Here is a 26,802-nt window from a genome sequence, read left to right as displayed (position 1 = left end):
AATATAGAAAACAGTTTAAAAGAATATATAGATGGTCCCCAACTTACAATGCTTCAACTTACGATTTTTCAACTTACAAAAGCAATACACATTCAGTAGAAAGTGTACTTTGAACCCATAGAACCATTCTGTTTTTCACTTTCAGTACATTAGTCAATAAATTACATTAAATTTCCTGAGATATTCAACACTTTATTATAAATTTGGCTTTGTGTTGGATGATTTTGCCCAACTGTAGGCTAATATAGGTATTCTGAGCACACTTAAGGTAAGTTAGGCTAAGCTATGATGTTCAGTAGGTCACCTGTATTAAATGTATTTTTGACTTATGATATTTTCAACCTAAGGTGAGTTTACTAGGACGTAACCCTATCTTAAGTCAAGGGGCATCTGTATAGAGAAAAATAAGTCCTCCCCCAACTCTTGTTCTCCAATTCCCCTCTCTTCAAGAAATCGCTGCAGTTTTTTATATATTCTTCCAAAGATGTTCAATGAGAATGCAAAATTATTTATGTGTATAGAATGCATTTTGGGGAAGAGAGAACCATAGCTTATAACAGATGCTCAAAGAGGCTCATGATCTCAAAAAAAGTCAAGAACCACCATTCTAGAGCAAGGCTAAGCATTCATGCTTTGTCCCAGTCCATTGGTAGGATTAGCAGAATTGCAACCTGAAGTTTGCTCATTAGTATTACTATGTACAATTCTAGACAACAAAATAGCTTCAGCAAGCAACGTTGGTTAACATGCAGATGTAGTTATAAAATACCAAATCTATTTATAAATAACTTACTGATTTTTATTTTTTTTCTCAAACAATCCCTCCAAAGAATTCCTTCTGTTACTATGTTGACTGACAAACAATGAAAATCTTAGGAAATTTCTCATATATGGACATACACAAAGACAGACATTTTTCTCTCACAACCTGAAAAATCTGAATGGGATAAAGAAAAAATTTTTAGATCTACACAGAATTGAAGGGAACAAATTCACTTAGTACTCCTGGTTATTATAATTAATATAAGTTACAGGATTATTAATAAAGATCATAAGAGAAGAACCATATCCTTTAAGATATACATTAATTTTATATCAAACTGGTAAATCTCATTTGGATTTCTGTGATTATCATGTTCTTAAGTGTTACCATTGAAATATTAATATAAAATTAAAAATAAGTTATTAGTTTTCTTAAACTATGTAAGGAATAACTGAACTAAATTGCTTATCTCCTTTTTTGTAGTAGAATATATTTCCTTGCTTAGATACTATGCAGTGCCTTTCACTCCTTTTTAGCAAAATGTACAAAAGATATAATACATAAAATCAAAGTTCTATTTCTATAATCAGCTCACATCGCTTCTCAGCCTTTTGGCTAAGATCAAGTGTAGTATAATCAGCTCACAAAAAGGTTCACTCATACATAGGTCCATTTATTTTTGTTCTATAATGTTGTTTGGGATTTTATTACAAATACCAGGTTATTATTCATTTAAAGAAAGTATTAGGGAAGTTTGACTGATGATGCTGGACAAGCTGCATCTGAGAGTAAATGAGATGCCAGGTGCTCTTTACATGGATAGGAGACGAGAACAAGTTCATAAAAGCTCACCAAACTGAATGGCCTCTGCACTCGTCTGTCTTGCTGAGTGGTCCTATTTCTTTCTCTCAGGGACTTGAAGAGAATTTTTCATTGGAATAAAGTCTAAAACTGTAGTCTTTTGAAACACTAATTATCAATATTTGTTCCAATCAGAGATTAAAGGAATAGTATTTAGGAGATATAAACAGTTGAAATTCATGTAGAGTTTTTTAAAAAGACTACTTTGTTGAGGTATAATGTACATATCATAAAATTCACCTACGTGTGTAATTCAGTAACTTTTAGTAAATTTCAAGAATTGTGTCAACATCACCAAAAGCCAATTTTGGAACATTTTCATTACCTGAAAAAAATCCTTAGTACCCACGATATGCAGTCAGTTTTTAGCTCCCACCTCTAGATCTAGGTAACCACTATTCTGCTTTCTATCTCTATAAATTTGCCTTTTCTGGACAATTCATATAAAGGGAATCTTATAATATTATATATGGCCTTCTTTGTCTGATTTCTTTCACTTAGCATAATGTTTTTGAGGCTCATGCACATTCTAGCATATATCAGTACTTCATTCTTTTTTAAGGCTAAATAATATTCCATTATATGAATGTTAGGTTATTAAGTATGAAACATCTCATTTCCTTAAGTACTAAGTTTGATAGTTGATATCTCTGACATTTCACTTTGATATTAATACTTCTTGTTTTATTTTTATTGTGAACATACATCCTCAGTCTTACAAATGCATGGTCTGGCTTGTGATTATCTGTCAAATTTTTTTTAGAGCAATTTTTGTGACATCATAGATAAGTCAAAAATTCGTGTTATTTTCAAATATGAGCTCCTTCGTGAAACCAATGTAGCACAGACGGCAAGAAATATCAACGAAGCGTTTGGGAAGGATGTAGCTAATGAACTCACAGTATGTGGATGGTTTGAGAAGTTCTGTTCTGGTGATTTTAATCTTTACAATAAGCCACATGGGTGACCTGAAACCAAGGTGGATAATGATGAGCTGAAAGCTGTAGTGGAAGAGAATCCATCTTAACCTATGCGTGAATTACCAGCAGGGTTTGACGTTACCATTCCAACAATATTGGACCATTTGAAACAAATCGGCAAGGTAAAGAAGGTGGATAGATGGGTTCCACATGCATTAAATGAGCATCAGAAGAGAAATTGTCTTGAAGCTTGCCATTCTTTGTTGTCATGACACAAAGGCAAACTCTTTCTACACTGTATTGTTATGTGTGATGAAAAATGGATTCTTTTTGACAATCACTATTGTTCGGCACAATGGCTGGATAAAGATGAAGTGCCAAAACACAGTCCAAAATTGAATATTAATCAAAAAAAGCTAATTGGTGTCTGCTGGTCCAGCACTGGTACTATCCACTACAGCTTCATGAAACCCAGTCAATCCATGACAGCGGATATCTACTGCAACCAACTGGACAAAATGATGAGGATGCTTGTGATTAAGCAGCCAAGATTGATCAATAGAGACAAGCCAATCCTCTTGTAAGATAACACTCAACCACATGTTGCACAAACAATGCTGTTCAAACTATAGAGGCTGGACTTGGAACCTCTCTGTCATCCACCATATTCACCAGACCTTGCACCAATTGACTACCACTTCTTCCAGGCTTTGGACCACTTCTTGCAAGGAAAAATATTTAATTCTCAATAGCTGTGGAAAAAGCGTTTTGTGATTTCATTGCCCCTCACTCTTCAGGCTTCTTCGCTCCTGGCATAAACAAGCTACCATTAAGATGGCAAAACTGTGTCAATAGTTTAGGCACATACTTTGATTAATGGTACTGCTTCTGGCTGGGCGCGGTGGCTCACGCCTGTAATCCTAGCACTCTGGGAGGCCGAGGCGGGTGGATCGCTCAAGGTCAGGAGTTCGAGACCAGCCTGAGCAAGAGCGAGACCCCTTCTCTACTAAAAATACAAAGAAATGATCTGGACAACTAAAAATATATATATAGAAAAAATTAGCCAGGCGTGGGGGCACATGCCTGTAGTCCCAGCTACTCGGGAGGCTGAGGCAGGAGGATCGCTTGAGCCCAGGAGTTTGCGGTTGCTGTGAGCTAGGCTGACACCACCGCACTCTAGCCAGGGCAACACAGCCAGATTCTGTCTCAAAAAAAAAAAAAAAATGGTACTGCTTCTTGTTTGAGATATAATAAACTACATTTTTGATTCGAAATCAGACATTTCATATTTAATGATTCCATTCATATCAACCATCCAAAATAGGTAAATCCATAGAGACAGAAAGCAGATTAGTGGTTGCCAAGGCTGAGGGGAGGGAAAAATGGGAAGTAACTCCTTAGTGGGTATGGGATCTCCTTTAGCGGTGATGAAATGTTTTAGAACTAGATAGAAGTGATGGTTACACAATATTGTGAATGTTATTCATGTCACTGAATTATACACTTTAAAATGGTTAATTTTTATATTGTATATATTCACTTCATTTTTTTTTAAAGGTAGATTATGGTCTGTGGTAGACATTACTAGCACTCATTATTAGACTTCCCAGTTCATTATGTCCTAGTCACCCTGCAGTTAAGTAGGGCCACGTGACTATTCAACCCTCTTATAGCTAACAGGCTATGAGCAGAAGTGGCACACGTCACTTCCAGGCCAAAGCACTGCAGACCAGGTGAGAGATGTCCATACCTCTCTTCTTTGCCAAATGAATCCAAAGCCATGTGAGATAGTGTAGGCTCCCTCGTGATCCATGCTGGACATGTTGTATGAATAAGAAATATACTCTCATTGTCTCAAGCCACTGAAATTATAGAGGCTGTTATTACAGCATAAGCGTAGCCTCTCCTGACTGATACGGGGTCAGATCTAGAAAGGCCAAGAAAGCAATATGAAGGAATTAGAATTTTATTCTGAAGGGCGTGAAGATACAATATTTTTGACAACAGTGACATGATGCCCATTTGAGGAAAATTAACTCTGGATACAATGTGCAGAGTAAATTAGAAACAAAGGTGGCTCTTAACCTTTGGTGCACATCAAAAATTACCCAAGGAGAACTGTAGTCATCTTCCAATTTCTTTATATGTTCTAGAAAGAATAAAATATTTGTCCTCTAGGAAAAAAAAATCATCATCTGAGGAGCTTTTCAAAATACAATGCTCCGGTCCAGACTATCTCCAGATATCCTGAATCAGAATCTCTAGAGGTGGGGTCTGCACACATATAATTGAAAAAATTAGGCTGGATGCAGTGGCTCTCATCTGTAATCCCAACACTTTGGAAGGCCAAGGCTGGAGGATTGCCTGAGGCCAAGAATTCTAGATAAGCCTGAATAATATAACACAACTCCATCTCTATAAAAAGTAAAAAGAAAAAAAATTAGCCCGGCATGGTGACACACACCTGTAGTCCTAGCTACTGGGAAAGCTGAGGCAGGACGATCACTTGAGCCCAGGAGTTCAAGGCTACAGTGAGCTATGATGATGCCACTGAACTCCAGCCTGGGCGATAGAGCAAGACCCTGTCTCTAAAAAAAAAAGAAAGAAAGAAATCTATGGGAAATTCTAAACTAGAGGTTAGAGGCACGGAGGAGATGCTAAATTCAGAGATAACCAAACTCACATGCTTAGTGGATTCAAATAAGCAGTATAACAAAATAATTATTCTCTTGACAAATGGAATAATAAATGCTTAGGGAGTTTCTGTTAAAAAAATACGTTGTGAAAATGTTACTCATATTAACATTTGTATAGTCACGGTTACAATTTTGAAAATTTAAACAGCAGTAAAATGGGAATGGAAGTTTGTGTGCATCTACTCTATTGCCAGCTAAGTGGTAATCTACCCCAACATTGCTGTCATGCTAGGAAACATGGTTGACACACCAGAGACAGAGGACAGAGCCCTCCTCAGTCTCCTGGAAGGCCAAGCTTTTATATCTAATTTCCTCCCTTCCTTCCTTTTTTCTTTTCTTTTAGAAGAAATTGGCATTCTACGCTGTCCTTAGTTCCTTCCTCCTGGATACTCATCAGTCAACTTTCAACTAATCAAGCCTTGAAGAGCCAAGATATTTAAGAGTTCAAAAACCTTAGGTTACAGATGCCTTGAAAGCTATCACTTTGAACTGTGTGTGTGTGTGTGTGTATAGTTTTTATTACCAAATGTGACTTAAACGTAATTGCTTTCCAGCACAGAGATTCCACTACTGTAAAGAAATAAATCCTTTGCTGATAATAATTCCATTTGTGTTGCAGAAAACATCTTCAGAGCATCTCAAGAGAAAATGATCTCTGATAAATAGCACTGAAGCTGACTAACAGAAAAAGTTTCTTTATCATTTCTAAAATTGACAGGCTTTGAGGCAGGAGGATAACTAAAGGCCAGGAGTTCAAGGCTACAATGCACTGTGACTGTGCCCATGAATATCTGCTGTGCTCCAACCTCCTGGGCAACACAGTGAGACCCCATCTCTAAAAATAAATAAAAAAAATAGTGACAGGCTTCACTACAAACCTCCTCCTAGTACTGAATACTGCTCAACAATTCTTGCATTCCTAGTGATTTAGATCCTCTTCTTGTTCCCCACAGCAACCGTCTATTCTCAAAACTTCTCTAACTACTCACTGTCAGCCAAGTAACCTTGCCTTCACCACTGAGAAAGCAGAAGTGTAAACTCACTCAACTTTCCTCTATGTCAAAATGTATCCTCATTCCCCCACCTCCTGTCTCAGAAATGTGCCTACTCCACTCCTTTTGAAGCACGATCTCTATCATGTTGGATCTCCTGTTTCCTGCATCTCACGTCTTACTCTGTTCTTCCCCCTCATTTTTGCGAGCACCTCCTTCCAGTGGTTTTCTGAGAAAGAGTACAAAGGAGGTAAATTTTTTTAATACTGTGCAAGACTGAAAATAATTTCAAACTATTCTCCCACTGGATGATAGTTTGGGTAAAGAATTATAGGTAAAAAATATTTTTGATTCAGATTTCAGAAGCCATTGCCCCACTGGTCAAATACCCATATTCTTTCTAATATTGCAGCTGGGGGATAGAATGTATTTTTTGTGTGTCTTTGGGGGTTTGTAGGATCTCTCTCTGAGATTTCATGATGATGTGCCTTGGTATGGGTACTTTTTCAAACAGTGTTCCAAGGCATTGGGTGGGCCCTTATATCTGGAGGCTCACGTCCTTTAGTTCCAATAAATTGTTCCTGTATTGTTTCCTTGACAAATTTCTTTTTTTTTTATTTCAGCATATTATGGGGGTACAGATGTTCAGGTTACATATATTACCCTTGCCCCCCCTCCCCGCCAAGTCCGAGTTTCAAGCATGTCCATCCCTTGGATGGTGCGCATTGCACTCTTTGTGTATGCATATACCCGTCCCCTCCTCCCCGCTCCCCGACATCCAATAGATGTTATTCTTATATGTACACTTATGTGTTGCTCAGTTAATACCAATTTGATGGTGAGTACATGTGGTGCTTGTTTTTCCATTCTTGGGATACTTCACTTAGTAGAATGCGTTCCAGCTCTATCCAGGAGTATACAAGAGGTGCTATATCACCATTGTTTCTTAAAGCTGAATAGTACTGCATGGTATACATATACCACATTTTATTAATCCACTCATATATTGATGGACACTTGGGTTGTTTCCACATCTTTGCAATTGTGAATTGTGCTGCTATAAACATTCAGGTGCAGGTGTCTTTCTTATACAGTATCATTTGTTCTTTTGGGTAGATGCCCAGTAATGGGATTGCTGGATTGAATCGTGCTTTTACTTGTATCTCTTTAAGGTATCTCCATATTGCTTTCCACAGAGGTTGCACTAGTTTGCAGTCCCACCAGCATCCTTGACAAATTTCATCCCATGCATTTTCTCAAATTTCTCTTTCTAGAACTCCTATTACTTATATGTTGGACTTCCTTGATTGATCTCCTAATTGTCCCTTGCATTGTCTTTTTGTTCTACTTTATGGGAAATTTTATAGATTTTTCATTCCAATTCTTCTATCATTTTTTTATTTCAACTATAATATTTTCAACTTTCTAAGTATTCTTTCTTGTTCTTGCTGTTCCTTTTTTCCATAGCATCTAGAACTTCTTACTCCACCTCCTCTATTCTCTTAGTGTCACTATCAACTCCCTTATCTCTATGATCACTTTTTTTCAGTGTCTTTCATTACTACCTCTTCTTCTGTACACCCTTTAATTGGAAGATTTTCTTCTTGGCTCTTTTCTACACACAGCTTCTCCCTCGGCATCTTATCTGTTTGATTTCAATTAAATACACTGATATTGCCAAACCATTATCTCCAGCTCCAATCTCTCTCTTTTAATTTCTACACATAAACTTCTAACTACCTAGTGGATATTTGCACCTGGCTATTCCAAAGACACCTCAAATTTTACATCACATTGCTTGCTTCAGCCATTCTATGCTTCAATCTCATAAATGACTTGTCATTCCCCGAACATACCATGAAAATTAACATCTCTGATATGCCCAACTCAAATGCCACCTCTTCAGTTAAGCCTTCTTTGACTTCTTCCCACCCCTAGGCAGAATAGATTATTCCCTCTTGGCACCCAAGGCACAGTTCATATGTAGCCCTTAACACATGTTCACAAATATTGCTCACCATGACCCAATCTGTTGACTCTATAGTTACCTTTAATCTTTTAAGATTATTATTTTTTTAAACAAGCATTCCCAATTTTATCCAAAGGCATATTTTTAATAATCACTTGCACATATGTAAATTCAGAATTTGAAAAGCTAATTTAGTTTTAAATCATCTGCTCACCCAAGCAGGCACCTGAACAGTTTCCTTAGAATACAGAACACATTTTGTTTTTGTTGTTTGGGATAACCAAAAATAAAACAAAAACGGCAAAAAGAATTCTCTTTAGAATGTATCACCCATATAAAAATGTTAATAACAAGTGGCCAACAAGCACTCTGGTAATTCTTTCCAGAAATATTAAGTAATTAAATAATAAGAAAAAGAAAGATACCCCTGAACCCCAACTACAGCACTGCTACCAAGGGCATTACGAGGCTGAATAAAGAATGTTCATTCATATACAGGGATTAAGCATTGTTGGGGGCTTTTCGTTTACTTTAGTTTTAGTTTTTCTTTCTCAAACTAATTCCTACTGCCAAACCTTACATTTTTTTTCTTTTTCCTGTTGAACTGATGCTATGTTAAGATATAAGTACAAACATCTCATAAGTGTTTTAAATCCATCCAATTGTTTGAGAAGGCATACGTGCTGGGCCTATGAAGCCAAAACATTAGAGCTAGGAATTTTGATGAAGATAATAATTGCTTACAGACCAGCTTGTTTTAACTTGCTGAACAAAGAACACAATTTTATACCACATTTTCATCATAGGCTTTTTCTCTGCATAATCACTACTATAATGAGCACTTTAAAAAGGGAGATTATTTACAGGTTAAGGAGTAAGGAAGTTATCAATTAGATTCCATCATCTTCAAAATTTCACTTACTCAAACTTTATATTAATAAAATTTTGGGAGGCTGACTTAAGCACTGTTTTGAATCTTTACAAACCACTTAATTTAGTGTGCACAGCATAAATCTAGGAATGAAGACACCCAGTTCTTTCCAGTATTGCACTGAATTGGTCTATAGCCCTAGATAGGTCAATAATGTCTTTGTACCTTAGTTTACTTCTTGGACGGTCCGTACAGAGATACGGTTCCATACTTCTCACATCTTAAAACTGTATTCAGGCTCTATATCTATGTCAGGAGTTGTTCCTTCACTCCTCTGATCCAGTTACTTTTATCTCTTGCAGACCTTCTAATTCAAAATTCAATCAATATTTAGTAAGGGCCTTCTCCACGACAGGCAATGCAGTAAGGATGAAGATGAGCTCAGTCCCTAAAAGGATATTATCTTGAGTCAAGGACCAGAGATGGAAAAAAATACAAATATAAAGAAAAAAAAAAGAGGATATTAATACTGGCTTACTGACTAACAGAAAGGATTGCCTCAGTCATTTGGCTTATTGCACCCTGATTCTTTGGATTTCCTATTCTTTATTTCCTCTGGCTGGAAGTCCTAAACATTAAGGTGGGTTAGAGTCATAGGATGGGGTTAAGGCAGTTCAATCAGATGGTTACAGGGACAGGCAACCTAGGAGTCAACATGGTTTCAGGATAGAGATAAGAAGTCATGGAATGGAGCAAAGTTGCCAATTTTCAAGACCAAGGTAACTTTTCATGCGTGGTACCAGTGGTGACCCTAGGTTTACTGAACTTTTGGCCTTATAACTCTAGTCTCTAAGGCAGAACTCTCTGGACCTCACTCAGCAAACTACGTTGACTTCTGATTCCCTTAAATCAAGGAACCATGCATTTCAGCACATAAGCCTTCAGTATCAGTGTGTGAAAGCCAGAGTCAAGGCTCCCAACTAAGTCTGAAACCTTGCGAAGAGAGGAAAGGGGGATGAGAAATGAGAGACCATGTTGTCCAGAAGTACGAGGGGCTGGATTCTAATGGTAGAACTTAAATCTGAGACTCCAACCTCTGGACATTTGCTTTCTCCCTGTCTACCTATCCCATTAGTATTTGTATAACAACATCCTCGACTCTTTGTCTCTGACCCATTGCTTGCCCTAATCCTTGCCATTCAGAGGTCATTTGGTTCTGATCCATGGCCTTGTTCTAATCTTGGTTTATGGATATGCTCCCAATCTGAAACACTTATCTGGCTCCAGACCCCAGGCCTAGGCTGATCACAAACTAAATTATTCTCTTGCCACATGTCCCATGCCACGCATTTCAGTCCCATCACAGTTTCTGGTTCTGTTTCCTCATCCACTGTGGCCTATAGTTCTAGTAATGTCCAGAATTATAGAATCATTTTTAGCTCCTTCTGGAAGGACAAAGGAATTAAGTAATAATTAGTTTATTTGACAACATTATGCAGAGCGGATATAAATTTGCTCACCACTGCAGTATATGTGTGCATCAAGTCATTATATCTATCTGTACCTCAAACTTTCCATCTTTAAGTTAATACATTTGCCACCATTCTCTCAAAGATATATTTATGCATACTTAATTAAAATAATGTGCACTCTGGGATTACAATAAAGCTATAATACACTCCTGAATTCCTAACTGTACTAAGAATATTAAAAACATCTAGAAACAAATTGGCTCCCTGAAAGGAATAAAAAAAGAAAAAAAAGAAATAGCAATTTATTTTTCAAATATAGTATCTATGCCACTTCACAAAATCTTTCTGAAATGTTATATAAAAAGAAAAATATTAATGGCCGGGCACGGTGGCTCACACCTGTAATCCTAGCACTCTGGGAGGCTGAGGCAGGCGGATTGTTTGAGCTCAGGAGTTCGAAACCAGCCTGAGCAAGAGCGAGACTCCGTCTCTACTAAAAATAGAAAGAAATTAATCGGACAACTAAAAATATATAGAAAAAACTAGCCGGGCATGGTGGCACATGCCTGTAGTCCCAGCTACTGGGGAGGCTGAGGCAGAAGGATTGCTTGAGCCCAGGAGTGTGAGGTTGCTGTGAGCTAGGCTGACGCCATGGCACTCACTCTAGCCCGGGCAAAAGAGTGAGACTCTGTCTCAAAAAAAAAAAAAAAAAAAAAAAGAAAAATACTATAAACAAATTAAGTAAAGCATGCTCTTCTGAAGAAACTCAATGGTGGGTTCTTTTTCAGAGTGAAAAAAGATTTTGGAAATCCTGACAATTATCTTGTAATTAACAAGTTTTATATGTTCAGATATAATTGCATTAAGTTTTCTGAGAGACTTATCTGAACAATCTTATGGGAAAGGAATATTCTTCTGAGTATATTTTATCAGGTTAACTCACTTTAAGGCTTTTACTTTTCTACTAAAACAGATGCATTTTCTTTGTTTTTGCTTTTTATTTATTTTTCTTTTTTTATTACTTCCTCCTCAATTTCCTTCATAATTTTCCTTTTAATTTAAAGACAAAAGTATTTTCACTGTTCTACCATAAAAAGTAATTCTAAAGGGTTATATAAAGTATGATTCTAAAATTTAAAAGAATTAAAGAGATTCCTCATCTCAATTCTTAGGAGATGCTGTATACGGAAAGGATAAACAGAAGCAAATAGTTTCCTGAAATTGTGCCAAGGGTACATGTCAACTGCCTGGCAGGAAATGCTTTTGGAAGACCTAGATAAACAGACTATCATCTTTTTTTGGAAAAACATTCTCTTTGGCGTCTTACAAAGCAATGTGCTGAGTTTAACTAGCATCATAAACACAATAGACAGAAAAAAGCACTGAGAATTTTGAAATGATGGTACCTGTAGTATTTATGATAATTAAATGGTCCGTCCTTCACTTTTAACACACATGAACTTCACTGCTGCGGTCCCCAACCCCTAGGGCCATGGACTAGTACTGGTCTGTGGCCTGTCAAGAACTGGGCTGCACAGCAGGAGGCGAACTGTGGGCCAGTAAGTTAAGCTTCATCTGTATTTACAGCCCCTCCCCATCATTGGCATCACTGCATAAGTTCTGCCACCTGTTAGATCAATAGCAGCATTAGATTCTCACAGGAGCCAAACTCTATGGTAAACTGCGCAAGCAAGGGATCTAGGCTGCTCGCTCCTTATGAGAATCTAATGCCTGATGATCTATGGAGCTGAGGCAGTGATGCTAGCGCTGGGGAATGGTTGCAAATACAGATTATCATTAGCAGAGAGGTTTGACTGCACAATAAATGTAATGTGCTTGAATCGTCCCAAAACCATCCCTTCCCCTCCCAAATCCTGGGGAAAAATTGTCTTCCTGAAACCAGTGCCTACTGTCAAAAAGGTTGGGGACTGCTGCTTCACTGCTCAATAAGCATGTACCCTATACATGCTTGCAGAAATTTTGTGGTAAATTAAATCTTATCTTTCCATTAATTTTCATCATGATTTTGGTGAAGCTTTATCTTAAGAGAAACTTTCATTTGGCATCAGTTCTTAATATTTTAGCATTATAGAATGGTAATATTTTGTTGCATTTATATAGCAATTCACTTTTCAAAATATTTCACATCAGGCCGGGCGCGGTGGCTCACGCCTGTAATCCTAGCACTCTGGGAGGCCGAGGCGGGCGGATTGTTTGAGCTCAGGAGTTCGAAACCAGCCTGAGCAAGAGCGAGACCCCGTCTCTACTAAAAATAGAAGAAAATTAGTCGGCCAACTAAAAATATATAGAAAAAAATTAGCCGGGCATGGTGGCACATGCCTGTAGTCCCAGCTACTCGGGAGGCTGAGGCAGAAGGATTGCTTGAGCCCAGGAGTGTGAGGTTGCTGTGAGCTAGGCTGACGCCATGGCACTCATTCTAGCCCGGGCAAAAGAGTGAGACTCTGTCTCAAAAAAATATATATATATATATATATTTTACATCCATTATCTTAATTTTTTCCTCTCATTTTGTAAGTGCTAGCATTAATACTTAGGCAGGTTAAATAATTTGGTTGTAGTCAAAGATTAAGTTAGTCAGAAAGCCGGGTCTAGAACCAATTAATCCAAAACATTTTCTAGTACATGTCCCTCTGTCTCCACTGTATATCAGAAAATAGATCTAAAAATCCCACCACCATCTTTACCAAAACACCTTTTTTTTTGAGACAGACTCTCACTCTGTTGCCCGGACTAGAGTGCTGTGGCGTCAGCTAGCTCACAGCAACCTCAAACTCTTGGGCTCAAGCAATCCTCCTGTCTCAGCCTCCCGAGTAGCTGGGACTACAGGCATGCGCCACCATGCACAGCTAATTTTTTCTATATATGTCTTTTTAGTTGTCCAGATAATTTCTTTCTATTTTTAGTAGAGACGGGGTCTCGCTCTTGCTCAGGCTGGTCTTGAACTCCTGACCTTGAACGATCCACCCACCTCGGCCTCCCAGAGTGCTAGGATTACAGGCGTGAGCCACTGCACCCGGCCCAAAACACCTTTTTAAAAAAAAAAAATTGTAATAGCAATAATTGCACCTTTAATAAACCTCATTGGCCATGATACTGCCACTGGGCAACTCTATCTTCTTTTTTTTTGAGACAGAGTCTCACTGTGTTGCCCCCAGGATGGACCTGAACTCCTGGGCTGAAAGGATCCTCCCAAGTCAGACTCTTGAGTAGCTAGAGCTACAGCTGCATGCCACTGTGCTCTGCTTACTTTCTTTAACTGCAGAAAGGATAATAACAATCTAGGTGTTGACTATGAAGGCCTACTGTCAGCCAAAGAAATATCCTGTCTTGCATAAAGTCTATTCAGCCTTTCTGCACCTTTTTTCTTGCTCCACCAGCCACCTGCTCTATTCAGCTCCAATCCTAACCACCCATCTTCTCTTTTTCCTTTCTCACACTGGAAGCACCCTCTGCCCCACCCACCTTATGCCCAATCTTGCCTGGTCACAATGGGGAGCAAAGCTTCCCTGACCCAAGGAACAAATATGAAATGTGATATACTTCTCTACCTGCTATGCCTCTTTCTACAGTCAAGGAACCTCAGATAACAATTTGAACCACCTCAACTTTGGGGCCCTTCTCCATATTGTACAACCACCAGCCATGACTTCCAATATCCACCAGATCTGCCACTCCCTCCCAAACTGGACATCTTTGCCTTAGTTACTATTGCAGATTGGGGAGTAAAAATAAAGAAACTTTGTGTGGAGGCCATTTTATGTTCTTGCCACAAAATGTGGAAGAGAGAGGATTCTAGGAAGATGGTGGAGTAGGAAGCACCAGGAACTCCTCTTCCCAAGTGGACAACAATTGCACTGGCAGATTCTGTCAGATGTTAACTATTAATATTTTGGAACTCTGGACTCTATTGAAGGCTTCCACCTTACAAGGGAAAGCTTGGACATAAATTGCACTAATTTTGGTCAATTTCAGCTCTGCACAGTAGGAGGTAGCCATCCCAACCCCCATGGCAGGCAGCTGTGTCCCTGTTCCTGAATCAGTCTGTACAAAGCTGAGGGAGCCAGGAAGCCTTCCCAGCCTTCATTCTTACCTCAAAGACCCAATCTTTCAAGATGGATCCTCAGTGGCTACCTGGGCCTAAATTTAAAATAGAGCCAAGCAGCGATTGTTGACTAATGGTCACACAAACTCTGAGTTCCCCAAAAAGTGCACCTTTTATCTTTGGACGTGGAAACCACGATCAGAGCTCTCCTAAACCAACCAATCAGCACCCCCGACAATCAGAGTTCAGCTGTATTGACCGATCAGGACTCAGCTGCATCAACCAATCAGAATTAATCATGTTTGAACCTTCATTTGCATAAATTGGCCTGATTGGGAACTTGGGTGAAAACTTTTATTATAAAACCTGAGCTTTGTGTTTGTTCTCTGGAACTCACCTTCATTTTACACTGGAGGCTGTACCTCCCCGGTTTACAAAGTGTTCACTGGAATAGTCTTTTTCTTCCAAATTCATTTTCAGAGAACTTTTATCCACGTCCTCCAAATATCAGAGATCTGTGTTCTGACTGCTGATGGCTGCTTCTGATCACAGACCTGCAAAGAGGTTGGTGGTCATTGTTGCAAGAATAAAGTTGGACCCTTACCTAATACCACATACAAAAATTAACTCAAAAAGAACCAAAGTCCCACAAAGAAAAGCCCATGTCTAGATGGTTTCAATCAAACATTTAAGAATAATATCAATTCTACAGAAACTCTTCCTGAAGAGAACATCGCCTAAATCATTCTATGAGGTCAATAATATCCTAATACCAAAACAAATACCACATAGAAGAAAACTAGTGATCAATATCCCTAATGACCACACACACAAAAATCCTTAATAAAATATCAGCAAACCAACTCTAGCAACGTATAAAAAGTATTCACACTATTTAGTGGGATTTATCCCAGGAAAAGAAGTTTGGCTTAATATCCAAAAATCAGTTAATGCAATATACCATATTAAAACAATAAAAATAAAAACCATATGATCTCATCAATAGATGCACAAAAAATATTTTCTTTTTAGTTTTAAGTTTACAGAAAACACAAAAAATATTTAACAAAATCCAACAATCATTCCTGATAAAAACTCACCAAACTTGGAATAGAACGGAACTTTCTGAACCTAGTAAAGAGCACCTACAAAAATCCAAACATTGGCTGGGTGGGGTGGCTCACACCTGTAATCCTAGCGATTTGGGAAGCCCAGGCAGGAGGATTGCTTGAGGCCAGGAGTTTGAGACCAGCCTGAGCAAGACTCCTATCTCTGTAAAATATAGAAAAATCAGCTGGGCATGGTGGCGCATACCTGTAGTCCCAGCTTCTCAGGAAGCTGAGGTAGGAAGATCACTTGAGCCTGTGAGTTTGAGCTTGCAGTGAGCTATGATGATGCCACTGCACTCTAGCCTGGGCAACAGTGTGAGACTCTGTCTCAAAAAAAAAAACCAAAAAAAAATCCAAACATCACACTTAAGGGTAAAAAGCTGAATGTTTTCCCTCTAAAATTGAGGAAAAGGCAAAGTACTGGTGGTTCTAGCCAGTGCAATAGGCAAGAAAAAGAAATCCTGATTGGAAAGGAAAGTCTTTTTTTATTCACAGAAGATGATTCAGAATGCAGAAAATCCTAAAGAATTCACACAAAAAATTATTAGAATCAGTGAGTTCAGCAAGATCACAGGACACAATATCAATATGCAAAAGTCAACTATATTTCTGTACACTAGCAATAAGTAAAATGTAAATATGTAAAATGGTACAGCCACTTTGGAAAACAGTTTGGCAGTTTCTTAAAGTGTTAAACATAAATTTACCATACCACTCAGCAATTCTACTCCTAAATATTAATAGCTACCCAAGAGAAATGAAAACATGCATCCACACCAAGTCTTGTATACACTATCAGTATAGCCCAAACTAGAAACAATTCAAATGCCAACAACTGCTGAATGGATAAATAAAATGTACTATTAAGTCGTTAAATATGAAATATCCAATTTTGAATCAAAAGTTTATTATTTCTGAAATAAGCAATACAATTAATCAAAGTATGCGCCTAACTATCGACACAGTTTTGCCATCTTAATGGTAGCTTGTTTATGCCAGCAGCAAAGAAGTCTGGAGAGTGAGTGGCAATGAAATCACAAAAGGAGTTTTCCACAGCTTAGTGAGAATTGAATATTTTTCCTTGCAAGAAGAAGTGATCCAAAGCCTGGAAGAATTGGTAGTCAGTTGGTACAAGGTCTGGTGAATACAGTGGATGACAGAGAGGTTTCAAGTCCAGCCTCTGTAGTTTGAACAGTGTTGTTTGTGCAACATGTGATCCAGTGTTGTCTTGCAAGAGGATTGGCCTGTCTCTGTTGACCAATCTTGACTGCTTAATTGCAAACATCCTCATCATTTCATCCAGTTGGTTGGGGTAGACATTCACTGTCATCGACTGACCAGGTTTCATGAAGCTGTAGAGGATAATATCAGCACTGGACCACCAAACAGACACCATTACCTTTTTGTGATGAATATTCGGTTTTGGACTCTGTTTCAGCACTTCATCTTTATCCAACCATTCTGCCGAACAATAGCGATTGTCAAAAAGAATCCATTTTTCATCACACGTAACAATACAGTGTAGAAATGGTTCGACTTTGTGTTGTGACAACAAAGAAAGGCAAGCTTCAAGATGATTTCTCTTCTGACGCTCATTTAATTCATGTGGAACCCATCTATCTAGCTTCTTTACCTTGCTGATTTGTTTCAAATTGTCCAATATTATTGGAATAGTAATGTCAAACCTTACTGTTAATTCACGCATAGGTTGAGATGGATTCGCTTCCACTACAGCTTACAGCTCATCATTATCGACCTTGGTTTCAGGTCACCCATGTGGCTCATTTTCAAGGTTAAAATCACCAGAACAGAACTTCTCAAACCATCTGCGTACTGTGCGTTCATTAGCTACATCCTTCCCAAACGCTTCATTAATATTTCTAGCTGTCTGTGCTGCATTGGTTCCTTGAGGGAACTCATATTTGAAAATAACACAAATTTTTGACTTATCCATGGTTTCACAAAAATTGCTCTAAAAAAAATTTGATAGATAATCACAAGCTGGGCCGTGTATTTGTAAGACTGAGGATGTACCTTCACAATAAAAATAAGACAAGAAATATCAAAGTGAAACATCGGAGATATCAATTGTCAAACTTAGTACTTAAGGAAATCAGACATTTCATACTTAATAGCCTAACATTCATATAATAGAATATTATTTAGCCTTAAAAAAGAATGAAGTACTGATATATGCTAGAATGTGCATGAGCCTCAAAAACATTATGCTACATAGAGTTTACATCATCTACTGTCTAAATCATATAATCAAGACAAGTAACTTTTATCTGTTCTTCATGTTGAATTTACCCTTGTGAAGAGAGAGGTCATGAAATACTCATTGTGCTAAGAAGCCAGACAAAAAGGCCATGTATAATAAGATTCCTTTTATATGAATTGTCCAGAAAAGGCAAATTTATAGAGACAACAACCAGAATAGTGGTTACCTAGGTCTAGAGGTGGGAGGTGAAAACTGATTGCACATCATGGGCATTCGAGATTTTTTTCAGGTAATGAAAATGTTCCAAAATTGGCTTTTGGTGATGTTGATGCAACTCTTTAAATTTTACTAAAAATTACTGAATTATACACTTAGGCAAATTTTATGTTATGTACATTATACCTCAATAAAGTAATCTTTTTTAAAAACTCTACATGGATTTCAACTGTTTATATCTCCTAAATACTATTCCTTTAATCTCTGATGTCTTAAAAATGATGAAAGTTTTCTCTAATAATTCCTGCTCTGCAACAAATTTTTTAACTTCCAGTCAATTTTTAACAGGTTGTGGAAGCTAATTATCAGAAGTTTGGGGCCGGGCACAGTGGCTCACGCCTGTAATCCTAGCACTCTGGGAGGCCGAGGTGGGTGGATCGTTCAAGGTCAGGAGTTCAAGACCAGCCTGAGCAAGAGCGAGACCCCGTCTCTACTAAAAATAGAAAGAAATTAATCGGACAACTAAAAATATATAGAAAAAAATTAGCCGGGCATGGTGGCACATGCCTGTAGTCCCAGCTACTCGGGAGGCTGAGGCAGAAGGATTGCTTGAGCCCAGGAGTGTGAGGTTGCTGTGAGCTAGGCTGACGCCATGGCACTCACTCTAGCCCGGGCAAAAGAGTGAGACTCTGTCTAGAAAAAAAAAAAAGAAATCAAGATGACAATTTTGATAGAGTTTCTTTCATTCCACAATAACCCAATGAGTTGATGTAATCAGGCAAAATGAATGATCTAATGACTCAGGCTGTAATACTACCTTACAAAGCTCTAATGATTCTAAAGCCCCTAAGTCTGCTGAAGAACTAAAAATACCATCTGTCAAATAAAATGATTTATATATTCTCTGGTATGCACAGTATAAATCATTGTCTAACTCTGGCATGGTACCCACTTTTGCATCCTGGGTTTTTAACTCTTTTTTTCCTTCTTCACATAGAGAAAAAGATTTTACATTGCTCTTCACTAGACTTGTTTTTTCTTTTCAAAAATACAGTGCCAATCTTTTTCCTCATATTTCAGGATTAAAGTCTTCTTCAAATTCATCTACTACCTAAAACATATAACCTAGACAAGTAACTTCTATCAGTTCTCCACATTGAATTTGCCCTTGTGAAGAGAGAGGTCATGAAAAACTCATTCTGACAGTTTATTTCTCTGTCGACCAGGTACATTCTTAATTAGTTGCCCTCCCTCCATTTACTATTCCATTTCCAAGTCTCACCAGTGGCTTTCAGAAGTACCTGGCTTAACTTAGGTGGTATTTGATCCACAAGAGCCCTTACGGTAGGTCACATTCCATTATTATTCCCAACCAATCTTTTCTTCCTTTCTTTCTTTTTTCTTTTTTTTAAGAGACAGGGTCTCTCTTGGTTGCCCAAGTTGGAATGCAGTGGCCTCATCATAGCTCACTGCAGCCTCCAACTCCTGGCCTCAAGAGATTTTCCTGCCTTGGCCTCCCAAAGCACTGGGAGTACAGGTATGAGCCAGCATGCCTGGCCTCAATCTTAAAAAAGAGAAAAAAGGTTCTCTCAATCTGTGTTTTAGAGCATGAACCTTCGAATTATAAATGTATACATATGTAAGTATACTTACAAATAGAAAAATAAAAATAAATGCAAAGATAAGTGTCAATTTTTAGGCTTCAGTTTCATTTCAAGCATCTTCTTTCCCATATATTTCTAAATATTAAATTCTGGGAAAATGCAGTTACAATTGAATACTCATTACATTCATTAACATGCATGTAGGTAGTTTTTTGTTTTGTTTTATTGTTTTTGTTAAAAAGGAAGACAACTCTTGGCCAGGCATGGCAGCTCACACCTGTAATCCCAGCACTCTGAGAGGCTGAGGCAGGAGGATTGCTTGAGGTCAGGAGTTTAAGACGAGTCTGAGCAAAAGCAAGACCTCATCTTTACTAAAAATAGAATAAATTAGCCAGGGATGGTGGTGTGTGCCTGTAGTCCCAGCTACTCAGGAGGCCGAGGCAGGAGGATTGCTTGAAACCAGGTTTCAGTGAGCTATGATGATGCCACTGCACTCTAGCTGGGGCAACAGAGCAAGACTCTGTCTCAAAAAAAAACAAAAAAACAAAACCAGACAACTCTTATCCAGGCTAACAAGGGTCTATTTAAGTTAAAAATTAAATCAGAGTAATTTCAACAAATGTCTATTGAACACCCACTACTTAACAGGCCCTGGAATATGTAGGAACAAATAAGGAACAATTCCCACCTTCAAGGAGTTCATAGGCTGTTGGCAGAGAATGAACCACAACACTATACATAATTTAGATTGGATTGGGATAAGTACCACAATATTTTAAAAAACCAAAGAAGCCCATGGCAACAGAGGTGGCAATTGGGAATATCTGGAAAAGCTTTCAAAGAATTAACCTGATAAAAAGAAAGTAATGCTGGAATGACCAGAATTACTGGAATAGAAGGAGAAGGACATATTGGGAGACCAGACTGAAGTTTGATGTTTGATTAAGATAACAACACTAGCTAATATTTATTGAGCATTTACTATGTGTCGAGTTACACAGACATGGCTAAAAGTTATGGAGCCAGAATCTTGAAATCCATAAATAATAAAAAGGATCAAATTCTGTCTCACCCCAAACACACTAATTGTAAAGCACTTATCTGCCTCTTGTCTCACGAATTCCTAGGCCATCCTTCAAGGCCTAGCTCAAATACTACTTTCTCTGCAACACCTTTCTTGATCCTCCCAGCTGAACATAATCTCTTTCTAAGCTTTATACCATCTTATCTGTATCAATCTTATGGCCTGTCAGAATATTTTGTTCCTGGCATTACAGATTTTATGTGCATGATTTCCTTTTTCATTCTCCTTTAGTCTGATCCAGTGTCTATGCTCCAGAACTTCTAGGAGAGTGCGTGGCACATAATAACGCTACCAAAATCTATGGAACACTTATTCTTTGCAAGGCATTTTGCTAAGCATTGTACAGGAATTATCTCACAAAATCCTATCGGCAACCTAATTCACACATTCAATAGCTATTCTGGTTAGCTCTTACTGTGACAGATAAAGTACTAGATGCGCCTTAAACTTTGTAAACAAGACAGATAGGACGCCTGTTTTCTAGAGGCTCACAGCCTAGAGAGGTTGGTACTATTGGTATCCCAGGCATAGAGATGAGGAAAAGTGAGGCTCAAAGAAGTAATTTGTTCGCTCGGAATCACACAGCAAAAAAGTGGCAGAGCCAGAATTCAAACCAGCTCTCCAGACTGGATATTCAGGATCCCATGGATGTGACCACTAAGTTCTAAGGGAGGCACTTGATAAACACTTACTGAAGGAAATACTCCCAAAATGAAAAATCCTCTCAAGGATAATGAAGGGTTTCACTCACTGTTATCCTTTTTATGAGGGGAAAGCAGGAAATTAGCACAAGTAAAAGTACAGATGGAGGTTGTAACAGTATCCTAATACTCACCTGGTAGCTCATAACTGTTAATAAGCCATTTGTTGAGTCTGAGTATTTCTTTATGTCCCTTAAAACGACCCCAGTAAGCAGGGTGCCTTAAAGTGGGTCCTCTTGAGCATCAGTGCTTTGCTGGGCGCTGGGTAGTGTAGTTGAGTCTCTAATTAGCAGTGAGAGTTTGGGCTACATCTCCCACCAAATAACCAGCGGAGTAGAGTGAAAGATAAGGATTCACAGTTCCTTACTTAAACACGGTGCAATATTCTTGAAAGGGACTCGAACCCCAAGACAAGATGTGTGAATCCGTACTTCCCACTGGAGGGGTGAGGCACTCCTCAGGCGCCCTCTGCCCCCGAGGGTCAGAAACATCTGCCCTCCGCCTGAGGGCCCCGCCTCGGTCTCTCTCCATCCCGAGCTGTCATACCAAACTCCCTTCTCCAAAGGCCACCTTGTCAGCCACATTGTTTGGCTTAGCCCAATCACCTCCTCAAAGAACAGTAGGAGTAACCATACCCCAAAATATAGACCAAGCAGAAAGAGGCGCAGGAGGCACTTGTCTTATTCCCCACAATGTTTTAGCCCAACAGGAGACCGCCTGACTTTACTCCAGGTTCAATAAGTTAAGCAGCGGAGAAGACCTCTGAAGGCCAGTCCGCTGCCCAAGGACTCCTCGGACAGCGCGGGCACCGCCCCCAGCACGCCCCCCGCGCTCCGCAGTCAGCCAGGCAGCGCGCGCAGGGGCCGCAGCCAGACGCGCTCTCCCGCCACCACGCCCCTCCCCGCCCTCTGCCAATGGCCTGTTGCGCCGGCGCCGCGAGCTCCAGGCCCAGCCCTCCCTCGAGGTGAGAGCGCTGAGCGCATGCGCCTCGGAAGCGGGCTGGGTGAGGGGTTCCCGACCCAGAGGAGGGGGAGGAGGAGGCGGAAGTGGACGGGGAGAGCTGGGCACCGAATGGAGGGCACTTTGGGGGAGGAGGGGGAGCTGTGTTATCCTGGGCGGCCGAGGCCGGGGCTCCCACCCGGAGCTTGAGCGGAGTCGCGGTGACCCGGCTCACCCGCCGGCGTTTGTCTGTATGTGCCCACCCAGGGAGACATGGAGAACTGTTTGGCGGCCGCGGCGCTGAACGGGGTGGACCGACGTTCCCTGCAGCGCTCGGCTAGGCTGGGTCGAGAAGTGCTGGAGCGGGCCAAGAGGAGGGCGGTGGACTGGCAGTCGCTGGAGTGTCCCAGAGGCAGCATGGGGCTTTTTTCCCGGGAGATGCCCCACCAGGAAAGACGGCCCGCAGCCGTCCCCCAGCGCCGTCTCCAAGGAGAGGTGGGGCCGCTGTGCTGGGGACCAGCCCTGTCATTGGCTCAGCGGGGACCTGCCGGGACTGGAAAGGATCAGGACAATGAATAGAAAAGTCCTTTGAAAACTCTTTACATTTGAGTAGCTGTAGAATAACGGTAGTGCTCAGCCTTGGTTGGTTACTTTTTTTAAAAAAATTTTTACATGCTACCATCTGATATCAGAGGAAGGCTGGCAAACGTTATCTTTTAGGTCCTGGATAAATTGTGTGTCTGTCTTTCAGGGTTGGAATTCTTTCTCAATAAGATCTGTCTTACTGACTTAAACTTGCAGAGGCCTTTCCAAAAGTACAAAGGGTGCTGTTCCAAAATGGCTTCATTCTCCAGTAGGGAATCCTAGATCTCACCTGTGACTTGCCATTTATTCAAATAGAGAGAAGAAAGACACCCAACCCTTAGTGCTTCCTTCAGAACAATGGCTGAATTCATGGACTATACTTCAAATCAGTGTGGGGTAAGTTGGTGTGAACCAAAGCTATGCCCCTGTCACCTACTGATGGATCACAATGTGGTTCTTTCTATAATTTAGGGAGAATCTAGAGGCTACCTGTTTCCCTTGCCCTGCCTTCATGGGCAGATTGTAATCAGTCAAGGACTTAAACTGGGTGGTAAATCCAACTTAGAATTCATCCAACAAATGTTTACTCATTACCTAACTCTGTAATTGTTGAGGATACAGCAGCAAACAAGCCAGAAAATTTCTCTGCTCTCATTGAGTTTTCAGAATAGTGGGGAAAAAAATAGCTTATTTGCTGATTTTTTTTTTCTTTTTTTGAGACAGAGTCTCATTCTGTTGCCCGAGCTAGAGTGCTGTGGGGTCAGCCTAGCTCACAGCAACCTCAAACTCAAGAGATCCTCCTGCCTCAGCCTCCTGAGTAGCTGGGACTACCACCACCACACCTGGCTATTTTTAGTAGAGACGGGGGTCTCTTGCTCAGGCTGGTCTTGAACTCCTGAGCTCAAGGGATCCTCCCACCTCAGCCTTCCAGAGTGCTAGGATTACAGGCCTGAGCCACGGGATTGGCTCTTATTTACTGAATTCTAAAGCAGTTAAGTCGAATATTAAGTTTTTTGTTTCTTAGCTTTGAACTTAAAGTTTAGGATCACTCTAAACTAGAACCGAGCCTCTCTGTTTTCAAAATACGTTGAAACAAAATCTCTACATTAGCTCTTAACCTCTAATGTTTGTTTCAAATCCCTGGTAACGTAGTTTTTAAGTGTGTCCCCAATTGGTCCATATCAGTGGTTGATGACAAAGATGGTTCTGTGGAACAGATGCAGCGCCCTGGTCAAGGGTAGTACGGTTTAATGGCAGGAGCAGCTTCCCAGGAGTCAGACCCATGATCTGCCACTTACTGGCTGTAATGCCTTGGGCCAGTTAGTCTTTCTCAGCCTTACCTAAGGCATGTCACCAGAAGAATGAGAAGTTGGGGAGGACACAAAGCGAATGATGTATTTTAGCTTCCTTGTTATTAAATTAAGATTTTTTTTTTTTCCAAGAGTAACACTAAATTAAGATTTCTGAAGTCCTTTACAGCCTTTACAGTCTGTTTTTTTGGTTTCCATTGAGAGGCAAACACCAGCAAATTATTGTAAACTGTAGCATGAGTGATTTAAGTGAGATTTTTTTTGTACCATTCATTGAAATGGGTGAACAAAGGTTTTTAAGTCCCTCATTTCAAATTCGTACACTTAGATCATCTTTAAGTACTTCGAAGGAATGTTGAAGGCAGACCAGCCAACATCCAAGGAAATTACCTGCATGGAAGGTGTTCTCAATCCTAGGAATTATAACAGACTGGTCTCTTCTAGTCTTAACATTTTGTCAGTCCTATGTGGTTGTGAGGATGTTGGTCTATAATGAGGATGTTGTCCTCTTTCTCAGTTTCGTATGTTTCAGATCTCAAGAAACTCTAATCTTTCTACGTCTTTTATAAAAATCCCTGTGACTCAAAGAATAGGATTCTAACCAATGAGATATGATTCAGAGAATATTTTTATGTTCTTATTTGTACTAAGTGGTTTTAGAAGAACGATAACTTCAGCCCTACTGTAAAGTGATTAACTTAAACACTTGGTTCATGGTTCAGTAAAAGAAATAATATTTGTCTTTGGCTTGAGGTTAGCAAATTGGTGTTCTTCTTTCTGGTTGTCAGTTCATGCTTCAGTTCAAGGTTCTATTGTGGAATGAAGCCTCAGAACCCTTTGGCTTTCTAGAGATGGAATTAAGAGATAGTGTTCTGGGTTTGCCTCTACAGTTTTGAAGCAGCCTCTAAAATATATCATTAGATCTGTGCCCTGATGTGCTTTTTCCCAGCTTCTCATTCTTCTGGTCACATATTTCAGACACTGTCCCTACAATATGTTCAAAACAAGCAGGCTTGTGATGTCCTCATCATTAGTCATAATCAAGGGCAAGTCTAATGTTAACTCGGAGGGGAAGAAAGGAAGTAGACAAGAAAAATGTAACTTTTCTGATCCTTTGGGTCATTCTTCTTAAACTGGAGACCTCTCCCTTGACTCCCCCGTATGGGAAGCATGGGGATAAGGGCTGCGTAGCTCTTGGGTTTATGTTTTATTTCCTGCTATATTTCTACATCTCAAGGAAATGCACCTCTCTCTTCCTGTGTCCTTGTCTGAGTCTTAGACAGTAAACATGGAACTGTTCATCAGACTTTGTCAGGGGAGGAAATGAAAGGATATGTATGTTTGATATTGGGGTGAAGATGTGAAAATTGTTTAACCTGGCAGAGAGCATGGTCCTGCCCACCTTTACTTGGCCAGAGTTCTTGCCCTGCAGAGGCAGCAGATGGCAGCAAAGTAATGCCAAATGCTGTTTCCTTTTCTGCAGCCACTTTCTATGGGCTAAGATTTGTTATGTGACTTCAGAGGCCTGTCAAAAGGACAGGTAATTTACCTTTGCTCTCCTGCCTCCCTCCTTAACCACACTTTGCCCAAGTCTCAGAGGGTTTTTTGAAAATTTGACAAGACTATTTGGTTACCCATCTTTCACGTTACTTCTCTAGAAATATTATTCATCTGTGCCAGAGGAAGGAGGGGCAACCCATGTCTATCGTTATCACAGAGGGAAGTCGAAGCTGCATACATGCTCAGACACAGGGACCGGTCAGGTATGTATCTCACCTGTCCTACACTGTGCCCTCAGCCTACTAAGATAGGACACCTTATATTCGGGAGCCCCTGCTAGACTTTCTGCTACTGGATGCTGTGTGACTTGGCATTATAGTGCTCAACAGAAATGTGTAAATTTGCAGCTTTAGAGAACTTAGAAGAATGAACGTAAATAGGAGTTTGTCTAAAATATAAGATTGATGCCACCATAGTATCTTCAGTTGAACCTGTAATCCTGGGCCATGGGATTCTTGGGCAGGCTTTAAGAAAAGAGCTTCAGGCGGGCACTTTGGGAGGCCAAGGTGGGAGGATCACTTGAGGCCAGGAGTTTGAGATCAGCCTGGGCAACATAGCAAGACCCTGTCTCTACAAAAAATTTAAAAATTAGCCAGAGATGGTGGCTTGCCTCTAGTCCCAGCTACTCAGGAGGCTGAGGCAGGAGGATTGCTTGAGCCCAGGAGTTTGAGGCTGTCGTGAACTAGAATCATGCCACTGCACTCCAGCCTGGGTGACAGAGTGAGACCCTATCTCAAAAAAAAAAAAAAAGCTTCCAAGCTGGGCATGGTGGCATTCACCTATAGTCCCAACTAACTTGGGAGGTAGAGGATCACTTGAGGCCAGGAGTTTGAGGCTACAGTGCGCTATGAGCATACCTGTGAATA

General features: G+C 39.9%; 1 protein-coding gene across 1 annotated transcript; it reads left to right on the top strand.

The window, feature by feature from the left end:
- The first annotated feature begins 22,531 nt into the window (after nt 1–22,531).
- On the top strand, nt 22,532–26,306 carry AKIP1 (A kinase (PRKA) interacting protein 1). The gene is made up of 5 exons (XM_012654185.1): nt 22,532–22,545; nt 22,749–22,976; nt 23,382–23,462; nt 26,035–26,139; nt 26,256–26,306. The coding sequence occupies exons 2-5, from the start codon at nt 22,755–22,757 to the stop codon at nt 26,304–26,306; spliced, it is 459 nt and encodes a 152-aa protein (XP_012509639.1). The 5' UTR covers nt 22,532–22,545; nt 22,749–22,754.
- Nucleotides 26,307–26,802: the final 496 nt, after the last annotated feature.

This window comes from Propithecus coquereli, unplaced genomic scaffold, assembly GCF_000956105.1.
Source record: "Propithecus coquereli isolate 6110/MARCELLA unplaced genomic scaffold, Pcoq_1.0 Scaffold44, whole genome shotgun sequence".
In the NCBI taxonomy this organism is placed as follows: Eukaryota; Metazoa; Chordata; class Mammalia; order Primates; family Indriidae; genus Propithecus; species Propithecus coquereli.
The sequence above is the reverse complement of the archived record's forward strand: the minus strand, read 5'-3'. Positions and strand labels throughout refer to the sequence as shown.